The 11,622-nt window shown below is 43.7% G+C and overlaps 1 protein-coding gene across 1 annotated transcript in view; it reads left to right on the top strand.

Moving 5' to 3' along the window:
- Nucleotides 1-11,622, top strand: part of nfasca (neurofascin homolog (chicken) a) — a 126,624-nt gene that overhangs the window by 93,360 nt on the left and 21,642 nt on the right. The window contains exon 26 of the mRNA XM_048612000.1: nt 3,102-3,254. Coding sequence (XP_048467957.1) covers nt 3,102-3,254 — 153 coding nt within the window. The remainder of the gene's footprint in view (nt 1-3,101; nt 3,255-11,622) is intronic.

Raw genomic sequence — 11,622 nt, 5'->3', positions numbered from 1 at the left:
ACAGGGACTGAGTGTCCCACCACTGACTGTGTGTGTATATGTCTGTGAGAGAGACAGGGACTGAGTGTCCCACCCCTGACTCTGTGTGTATATGTGTGTGTGTGAGAGACAGGGACTGAGTGTCCCACCACTGACTGTGCATGTGTCTGTGTCTGTGTGTGTGCGTGTGCGTGAGTGTGTGTGTCAATGTGAGTGTGTGTATGTGTCAGTGTGCGTGTGCATGTCTGTGTGTGTGTGTAAGAGTGCATGAGTGTGTGTCAATTGTGTTTGTGCGTGCGTGTCTGTGTGTGTGTAAGAGTGCATGAGCGTATATGTGTCAATGTGAGTATGTGTTTGCACGCGCGTGTGTGTGCATGAGTGTGTGTGTGTCAATGTGAGTATGTGTGTGTGCATGTGTGTGTGTGTGTGTATACGTGTGTGTATGTATGTGTGTGTGTATGTGTGTGAGTTTATGTGTGTGTCTGTGTGTGTGTATGTGTGTGCGTCTGTGTATGTGTCTGTGTATGTGTGTGTGTGCGCGTGTGTGTGTGTGCACAAAACATGGGACTGAGTGCTCCAGCACTATTCCTTTGGTCTGAAGTTTGTGGAACAGTCTGGGGGATGTTAGCAATACGATGTAGCCATATATTTTGGGGGGTTTGCAGGAGAGACCTGTGCTGACAGGTTTGATCCTGAGGGTACAGGCCAGTGAAATGGAGGAGGGGATGTGCTGCCTCGCCTTTCCCTCTGCCCTATTGAAAGCTCATCCCTGCCCCTTTTACTTCCAGCTCCTTACCCCCCACCACCACAATTCCGCCCCTTTATTCCACTCCACATATTCCCTAAGGCCTTACATAAGCCCAGCAAGATCCCAGATGCCCAAGTTCCAGATTTCCCACAGTTGTTTATCCTCCTGAGCCCCCTGCAGTACTGGCAGCAACCACTTCTCCTGATGGCAGCACAGAGCTATTGACCTTCGATTGGCTGACAGCTCTGTGAGGAGGGGCTTCCTCCTGGAGATTGATTGAAGCCCCACCTCTCGTCGAATTAAAGGGCCGAAAAATTGATGTGGCGCGAATTGGGCATTCGGAGGTGGGTCATTTACTCTGGAGCCTGTCTTTAATGAATAAGCCAGCCCCAAAGTGTGTAACTGGACTGAATGTCGAGATGCACTCACAATGTCCTGTTGTGACATCCAGTAAGCAAACTTGACAATTAAAAAGTTTAAGTTACCCGACATAATGCAGGCAAGCCTCAGCGTTTCAGTAACGTCAGCAAAAGCAAAAGCAGGTGCACATTGAGTTGGACTGGGTTTCTAACTGTATATATCATCACAATCTCACAATAATTAACTTCAGTTACAAAGCTGTCACTGGAACCCCGATTATAGGGTCCAGGCAGAGAGGAACAGTTTGTGGGGACCACAACAAAAACTGGATAGATTTACTTTCCTCTTGTCTGAGCAACCAGAAGCTGCTTGTTTTTTTTTCTGGCTTGTGAAAGTTTTGGCTTCTTTATTCTGTGTGTGTGTGTGTGTGTGTGTGTGTATGAGACCAAGTGCATGTCTATACACCAAGTCTTGGCAATAAGGCAGGAGCTGGCTGCACTGTTTAAAGGCTGCGTTGATGAAATACAAGTGAAAGTCTAGCTTCAAGCTGTGGCATGGCAGCACTTTGCCTGCGGAATGACCTGGAATTTTTTTTAAAAACTTGGTTAATTGCTCCGTTGATTCGCTGAAAGCTCCTTCCTACCCTATTTCTATCCTCATTCATGTTTGACTTTCATCTGCGTGTTCGAGATTTGTAAATTCAGTCATGCTGTTGCTGATATATGAAAAGACTTCTGTTTGCAAGATGTGGGCAATGTTTTTTTTGAGGGGATTTAATTAAACTTTAACAATTAAAGGGGCATTGCATTCTTTGTAAAAACTTCAGAAAGGCAGGCCATTGTCGCAACTTTGAACGGAAATGTTTTAAAATTTGATCGGAGCATTTAATTTGAAGAAAATAATATACTTATATAGTTCTGGGGTTGGTTATTTTGCAATTCTGTCTGCGGTATGTAATATTGCTCCTCCACTATACTATAATGGAACAAAGTGATTATTATATTAAGGTTGAAGCCATTCAAACAAATATGTGCAACTTAACCTGTGTGCGGAGTCTTACAAAGGATGCTGCCTCTTCAAAATGATTTTGTAATCTGCAGTTACAGATCTCCCTTTTTTGAGCACTTTGTCGATGCAGTGATGATTCTAAACAGCCGGTAATCAAATCAAGTGACTTATTGTTTGAATGGGACTGGGAACACTGTTGAGAGCAGTGTGCACTCAGTGAGGGTGCTTTGCACACTGACTGAAGCCTAAGCATGTTGCCTATCTCTTTCATTTGCTGCCTGAGTCCTCCTTCGTCCACCAGCTCCATTCAAAGTTTTTGCACAACTAGGAGATTTTTTTTTGCCAGCTCAGTTTAGTTCCCTCAGTCGGTCCACCTTGGAACCTCTGCAGAAAAAATATCCTAAATCCAGGATTGCTCTGTAATCCCCAGTAAATGAAGATTAATCTTCCGGATAAAAAGTGGCTGTGCACAAAAGTCGAGGAGAACATTTTCTTTCAAATGATGTATTTTTCATTTACTTTCACTATCCAGGTAGAGATATGGGGGAAGGACTGACTGGAAATCAGAATTAATCCAATCGTATAACAAAGAGGCTGTTTCTTTCCTAATTAGCCAGAGGAAGACAAGATATCCAGAGGCAGAGTTAGCAAGTTTAACCTCTAGTTACTGCTGTTTGTGGAACTTTGCTGTGAGCAAACTGAGATTTGTGAAAGGCGGTATATAGAGGCAGATTATCAATTGTTCTTTCATTTGTCCTTCCCTGTTTTCCTTCCTTCCATCCCCATGGCCACATCACCTTTCATTGGTGTTCCAGTGCACTGCACCACTGAACTGAACAGTGTCCAAACAGCTCCACCCGTCTCCAAAAGATTGTTAAGGACCATCAGTGCATCAGGGGATCGGGGGAAGGCAGGGGAGAGAATGCTGTGAAGATGCAGTGTCTTTCTGAACCCACCCGCATTAGGGTGGTTCATTTCTGTTGTCTTTCTTTTTCCCTCCTCTTAGTCGTGTCAAGATTCACACCTGTCCCAACTACTCCTGCTGCGACCACCGCCATAACTACCATATCTACCACAACCGACACTACCAGCGCTGCTCCCCCGACTGTTATCATCACTGAGTCTGCCCAACCAGCTGTCACAGGCACCCATATATATGGTATCAAATCCTTCCTGGATCTTCTAAGATTTCTAACCGTGATGAGTGCAAAGAGCCACTGAGTTAATGGCACACAAACAAATTGGTTGCATCTTTAAATATTAAAAATCTTCCTTTAGTGATATTCACAGCTGATCAAAATGTCCGAAAGAAATGGAGCCATGTGGGACGCGGTTATGTAAGGGAACCAATTCACTACAAAATGCTGTTTTTAAAGGTTTATTGTTTAATGTTATTGAAGTATACTTCTGGGGATTGCTCTTTATGTGTCAACATCAATTAAGTGTCATCGTTACCACCAGACATACCTTTATGCAATGCTTGTACAATTGGGTATCAGGTTGATATTCTAGTCTAGCGTTACTCTTATGACTGCGCTGTCCAGCAAACACAAGGTAACGTTAACTGACTTTTCATTAACTCTGAGCTTCCTGTGTATAAAGTCTCTTTATTGGTGATTTTTGAGTTGACAAATTATTGTATTTGTAGAAGATCTTCACTATTGGTCACACACTCTTGGGCAGATTGTTGGAAGGAAGCCTCTGAATCATTGTAACACTCTTTCAATTATTCATTGTCTCCAGGTCACCTTCATCTCCCAGGGAAATGTATTTCTGTGCTGGTTTTAGCTGGAGTTAAGCCAGGGAATTCTGTTTGCTTCCTGGCAGGGGCTCCCTAAACCAGGGAAAATTAAACTGAGGCATTCACTCCACCATAACCATGCCAATACTTGCCCATGCCAGCTAACCTGTTGGGGCAAATTTGACCTGGATGATGAAATGTATTTTATTGATGTTTCTGTCTGACTTGCTGAGCACATTCAATCTGCAGTTCACCCTGGCAAGTTGAAAGCAAAAGGAGCAGTTTGACTGTAGTCGCATTTGACCACATCCCCACCCTCGACCATCAAATTCACTAAAGGTCCTCAGACAGCACCCTCCAAACCCATGACCACTACCATCTAGAAGGACAAAGTGAGCAGATACATGGGAATACCACCCTCTGCAAGTTCCCCTCCCAGCCACTCAACATCCTGACTTGGAAATATATTGCCATTCCTCCAGTGTTGCTGGATTAAAATTCTGGAATTCTCCCCCTAAGGGCACTGTGGGTTTATCTGCCACACGTGGACTGTAGTGGTTCTAGAAGGCAGCTCACCACCACCTTCTCAAGGGCAACTAAGGATGGGCGAGAAATGCTGGGCCCAGGCAGTGATGCCCATGTACCTCAAGTGAATAAATTAAAAACTCCCCTTATAGTGTAGGCTATGTAGAATAAGAACATAAGAACTAGGAGCAGGAGAAGGCCATCCGGCCCCTCGAGCCTGCCCTGCCATTTAATAAGATCATGGTTGATCTTTTTGAGACTCAGCTCCACTTACCTGCCCACTCACCATAACCCTTAATTCCTTTACTGTTCAAAAATTTATCTATTCCTTGCCTTAAAAACATTCAGCGAGGTAGCTTCAACCACTTCACTGGGCAGGGAATTCCACAGATTCACAACCCTTTGGGTGAAGAAGTTCCTCCTGACCTCAGTCCTACATCTGCTTCCCTTTATTTTGAGGCAATGCCCTCTAGTCCTAGTTTCACCTGCTAGCGGAAACAACCTCCCTGCCTCCACCTTATCTACTCCCTTCATAATCTTATATGTTTCTATAAGATCTCCCCTCATCCTTCTGAATTCCGATGAGTATAATCCCAGTCTACTCAGTCTCTCCTCATAATCCAACCCTCTCAACTCTGGAATCAACCGAGTGAATCTCCTCTGCACCCCCTCCAGTGCTGGTATATCTCTTCTCAAGTAAGGAGACCAAAACTGCACACAGTACTCCAGGTGTGGCCTCACCAGGACCCTATACAGCTGCAGCATAGCCTCCCTGTTTTTAAACTCCATCCCTCTAGCAATGGCAGACAAAATTCCATTTGCCTTTTTAATTACCTGCTGCACCTGCAATTCTACTTTTAGTGATTCATGCACAAGGACACCCAAGTCCCTCTGCACAGCAGCGTGCTGCAATTTTTTACCATTTAAAACATAGTCCATTTTGCTGTTATTCCTACTAAAATGGCTGACCTCACACTTATCAACATTGTATTCCATCTGAATGACCTTAGCCCACTCACTTAGACTATCTATATCCCTCTGCGGACTTTCAGTGTCTTCTGCACACTTTGCTCTACCACTCACCTTAGTGTCATCTGCAAATTTTGACACACCACACTTAGTCCCCAACTCCAAATCATCTAAGTAAATTGTAAACAAGTGCGGTCCCAACACTGATTCCTGAGGCACACCACTAGCCACTGACCGCCAACCAGAAAAACATCCATTCACCCCTACTCTCTGCTTTCTACTGGTCAACCAATCCTCTATCCATGCCAATACATGCCAATGTATCCGTGCTATCCATGCCAATACAATCCATGCCAATGGGCATAATAATGAAGCTGATTGGACCCAAATTCATAGAATTCGCTGAACATCATGACAGGGGGAGTGCAGATCTTTTGATAACCCATCAGCTTGTTGCAAATTATAGGATGGGGGCTGAGGTTTTGGTAATACAATGTTGCACATACAGCAGGGTGGTTAGAGAAGATCCAATATATTTATGTTGACAGCAACTGCCTGTCTTCTGCAGAGTCTGTATCACTGGGTCTGCCCGTGATTTGGATCGAATACCCCTTTAAATCTCCAAGTCAGAAGTCACATGACACCAGGTTATAGTCCAATAGGTTTATTTGAAATCACAAGCTTTCAGAGTGCTGCCCCTTCATCACCTGACAAAGGGGCAGTGCCCCAAAAGCTTGTGATTTCAAATAAACCTGTTGGACTATAACCTGGTGTCATGTGATTTCTGACCTTGTCCACCCCAGTCCAACACCGGCACCTCCTTTAAATCTGAAAATACATTTGACCGTAGACCAGCCCAGAACCATTCAAATGTAACCAACTTTTGCCTTTTGTTTTGGGAAACAGGGTTTTTGTTTCCTATTTGCTGACAGGATGAGGGCATCACTAGCTGGGCCAGCATTTATTGATCATCCATATTTACCCAGAGGGCAGTAAAGAGTTCAACCATATTGTTGTGGATCTGGAGTCACAAGTAGAATTGTGGAGTCCCTACAGTGTGGAAAAAGGCCATTTGGCCCATTGAGTCTACACTGGCCCGCCAAAGAGCAACTCATCCAGACCTGTAACCCTGCATGTCCCATGGCCAATCCACCTAACCTGCGTATCTTTGGACTGTGGGAGGAAACCGGAGCACCCGGAGGAAACCCACGCAGACACGGGGAGAATGTGCAAACCCCACACAGACAGTCGCCCAAGGCTGGAATCAAACCTGGGTCCCTGGCGCTGTGACACAACAGTGCAAACCACTGTGCCACCATGTTGACCAGACCAGCTAGGATTGACATATTTCCTTCCCTAAAGGACATTCATGAATCAGAGGGATTTTTACATCACCACAAAGCTATCTTTTTATTCCAGATTTATATTGAATTCAAATTTCAGCACCTACCAAGGTAGGATTCAAACCCATGTCCCCAGAACATTAGAAACAAAAACAGAAATTGCTGGAAAAGCTCAGCAGCTCTGGCAGCATCTGTGGAGAGAAATTTGAGTGAGTGTTTCGGGTCCAGTGACCCTTCCTCAGAATTTTTCCCAGAACATTGACCTGGAGTTCTGGATTACTAATTCAGTGATACGACCATGATGCCATCACCTTCCCGTTTCCCTTGGAAATTGGAGCCTACCATCTGTGAGGAAAGATTACAATGTTCTTCTGCATCTCAATGTCTGTCCCGGTTCCTCTGTCATTAAAGAGAGAGGTTGAGATAGGAAGACTCTCTCGCAAACCTTATTGCCACTCTCTTGTTGTGAATGTGGCAACAATAATCTAGGCTAACCCAATTGTCAATGCAATGTTTTGGCTAATTACCATGGAAAATACGGTGAGGTACCTGGTTAATACCATGGGTCATGGAATGAGGAGGGATCTGGGGTAATATGGCTTTGAGTCCAGTGTTTTCTTCTCCTTTCCAACAGTTAATTTATACCATGGCTTCTTCCACTCACTGTTACTCTGAATTGTTTCTTAACTGTTCGCCTTTTGCACTCAAATATGCTATAATATTAATTTGATATTAACGACAATGTCCAGGGGATGCAACAATCTGTACTCTTCATGTACCTTGCTAACTGGGACTGTCCCTAATTTCACCTTTTCAGCTCTGTTAATGTGTTTTAACTGGACTAATTTACTGATACACAGCACTCTGTTCTCTGCAAACAGAAAGAACGTGTACTCACACTGTGCCTGTTTCAACTCCAAAAATTGAGTGATTGATATTTGCTGATTCATTTCTCAGGGGGCAATGTCGTGACCAATCAGAGTCAGCCTACCTGGTTATTTGGCAGTTGGCTATCAATCAAAATTAATGGCAATGCCTCTACCAATCAGAGCCCACTTACCAATCAATCAGCAATCTCCTCTAAATGTTGTTTTTGCCTTTCAATTGGTATTCTTGCAAATTGTCCTGAAGAAAGCAAGACAAGAATATCTGACAAGATGTGTCATTTTTCAGCAATAATTGGGTTTAATTCTAGAATCATTGAAATTGCAAGACCAGATTGAGTCCACTTGGCCTATTGAAACTATCACACTATTAACTCTGCTTCCTCCATCATCATAAGTGTAAGAGCTCACTCCCTCTGTTCAACCACACCGCTCTCCTCCTCATTCAACATATGTATTGCACTGTCTTCCAGAACTGACAACAGAGACTGGGGGATACCTGTAGCATATATAAAACTTTAAAACAATTCTACAGAAGATGCCTCAGATGTGAATGTTTCTGGCAAGGTTTTCATTATTGTCCTTCCCGAGTTATCTCTTCAAAGGTGCTGGCTAGCCATTTTCTCAAGCCACAGTAAGTTGTGTAAAATCCCAGCGGATGTTATTACTGGACAATCAGATCTTAGACAGAAATCTAGCTTGATGAATCATATTTCATGTTTATTTATTTAATGACGTGGTCTTTTACTGAAATGCACGCTCACAATGCTGCAGATCTTGTTCTAACAATAAAATAGAAATTTATTATGCCCAAGAAAAGATAAAATTAAACAAATGAATTCATTTGCATGTAACACAATTTGAAAGATTTCAAAACACACATTAAAAGTACAATATTCCATCTATTCCAACAGCTCCCCTTTACAGTACTGAAACACCAGAGAAAATTCCCCTTCTTTATCATATCTTATAGGTATGACTTAACTGATGCTTTCAATTCTCTGTCTTGAAAGTTTGATCACCTCTTCACTGAATATATACACAACAGAGCTTAAAATTTCTCAGCTTCAAATAACCTTGGCAATATTCAAACCAAACACTTCTGGTCTGTAACTTTCAAGCTAAAATGCTCATACTGAGGAAATAAATTCCTAACTTTTCTTAACCAGTTAATTTCTCTAGTACTTTCAACCAGAATGTCTGCAAATTGAAAGCGAAAGCATTTACAACCATTTGTTTCCCCTGAGCAAAACAAAATCAATTCCTGATCCTTCTAACTAAAAGCAAGCTATGATCTTCACTGTTTAATCTGTCCACTTGTAATCATTGTAATGAGTTTTGATATGATTGAATGGCTCATTTCCTAATTCAGGGATCAGTAAAGAGTTCTCTGTTCTCAGCAGCCAGAATGTAATGTGATATTATTCCTAAAAGTGGAACAATACCTTGAATCCTGAGGTGGATTCCATCAGTTAAATGCCACAGCTCACTTCTTTTATAGAATTTTTGGTACATTATGCCCTCGACTAATGTTTAAAGCCACCGTAAGACAGAATAAAGGAATGAGCAGTTAAAAATCACAGGAAAATTATTCTCTCATGGAACCAAATGTTGCCCTGCTGACTTACACTTGAATTAACACTCAGCAGTCCTTTTGTGAGGAAAGATGGAATGTTCTGGAGATTATTAACTCTACTTCAAAACCACGTTTTAGAAGTTCCCAAGATGTGTGATGCTGGCAAGCCCAGTATTAATTGTCCATCTAAATTATATTTGAAATGCCTTACAACTGCTCGGCCACTTCAGGGATGCCCTTTGAGGCTGCGAAGGGCATTAGTGACTCTTAGGGTTTTAATGGTAGTTTTGTGGTGCAGAACACAGCAGAGAGCCACTGTGTGATAGTAAGGAAGTGCCTATGCTGGAGTCTGAGATAACAAGGTGTAGAGCTGGATGAACACAGCAGGCCAGGCAACATTAGAGGAGCAGGAAAGCTGACCCTTCAGAAGAAGGGTTCAGACCCAAAACGTCAGCTTTCCTGCTCCTCTGATGCTGCTTGGCCTGCTGTGTTCATCCAGCTCTACACCTTGTTATCTCAGAGAGCCACTGTGTTGTCTGTTTACAGGAAGGGCAATTGCATTTTGTATCAATTAGGCACTTAATTGACCAATAGCATACCTTTCCTGGCATTTGGAGAGGGAGAGAAGAGGCAGCACTTTCCCTCCTGCCAAAACCTATTGACAATCACAGCTCTTTTGTGCTCAGAAGTGGGACTGGGAAGGCAACAGCTGCTGCCAGGACTACACACACCCCAGGGCCTAGAATCAAGGAGGTACCCAGGCATGAATGAGTGATGACAGGAAAGGAGTTGGGGGGTGGGCAGCAACAGCAGAGGGAAGGGGCAAGTGGCTCTCAGCTGCCACCCCACCCTCCCACCATGGCTCCCTCGATTACAGCTGAGGGCATTTGCACAAGACACCTCCAGCCACTAACTACCCGTTTGTGTGGAAAGGAAAAGTAAACTGCTACAGTGATGGAGGCAGAAAGGTGATGTGGTCCCCACCTGATTCAGTGACCCCGCTTCTAAAATGGGCCGCAGGTGAGGACACAAGATTCCACCCACATTTCCTGATGGACCAACACATTGAATAAAAATATAGTCACTGTGTAGGCTGCTCGCCCGTTAAAGGGAGAAGTGGCCGTTGGTGGCCTGAGGGTCACCACACTTCCATCACCTTAAACCTACACCCTTCAGTTTTAGACCCCCCTATCCTGGGGAAAAGCTGTTGGCTATCTACCTTATCTATGCCTCTCGTGATCTTATAGGGCTCACAGCTGCTCTGATCTCACAGAATCAAGGGATTGTTACAGCATTGAAAAAGGCACTTTGGATCATTGTCCGTGCCAGGCATCAAGCACCTATCTATTCTCATCTTGTTATCCAGTTTGTGGCTCATAGCCTTGTATTTTCCCCAACTGGAGTCTTAAAAGGGTTAGATTCAATACTGGAGAATAGAGTATACATTAAAACAACTGCAGAGCTACAGGGTAAACAAAAGATAATGGGTCTAATTAATAAGTGATTTCAAAGCCATATACACTTGAGGCCTTGGCACAGTGGATTGTGTCTTCCCATCAAGACCCAGAACCCCTAACTCCCACCCTAGGATTTGCTGGTCAAGACATAGACATGCTAAAAGAAATAGGAACAGGAGTAGGCCATTCAGTCCTTCAAGCCTTCACCACCATTCCATAGCTGATCCAACATTCCTAATGTCCACTTTCCTGCCCTTTCCCCGTAATGCTTGATTCCCCTCCTGATCAGGAATCTATCTCAGCCTTAAATGTGCACAAGGGCTCTCCCCCCCACAGCTCTCTGTGGCACAGAGTTCCAAAGACTCTCAACCCTCCAAGGGCAGCAATGTCTCCTCATCTCAGTCTTAAATTGGCACCCCTTTATTCTGAGACTATACACTCTGTGCTCTAGACTCTCCCATAAGGGGAAACATCCTCTCAGCATTTACCCTGTCATCCTATCTGTTTCAATGAGATTACCTCTCATTCTTCTAAACTCCAATGAGTAGAGTCCCAACCTATTTAGCCTTTGCTCATAAGGCAATCTCTCCATAGCAAGGATCATCCTAGTGACCATTCTCTGAACTGCCTCATGATGCAGCCAAACAGGCCGATTATGAATTTGTAAATCCATCTTACATATGCAAATGGAAGTGTGTAACAGTGGGAGTGATTCCTGGTTAGCCGTGTGTTGTGAAGTAGTTGGAGCCTCTACCATCACTGTAAATAGGTCCAGGTAAAAATGCACATTGCCAAAGCAACTTGGACGCTCTAAGTGAGCTGTAACGCACTACAAGGCCCTTTGTGGTTGAATGCTTAAAATACTTGGCCAAAGATAAAGGCATGTATCAGTCTTCATTCAGAGATAGTAGGAACTGCCAATGCTGGAGTCTTGAGATAACAAGGTGTAGAGCTGGATGAACACAGCAGGCCAGGCAGCATCAGAGGAGCAGGAAAGCTGACGTTTCGGGTCTGGACCCTTCTTCAGAAGGA

The sequence above is a fragment of the Rhincodon typus genome, chromosome 25 (genome assembly GCF_021869965.1).
Source record: "Rhincodon typus isolate 14 chromosome 25, sRhiTyp1.1, whole genome shotgun sequence".
Lineage (NCBI taxonomy): Eukaryota > Metazoa > Chordata > Chondrichthyes > Orectolobiformes > Rhincodontidae > Rhincodon > Rhincodon typus.
Note: the sequence above shows the minus strand (reverse complement) of the source record. Positions and strands in the feature narration are given on the sequence as shown.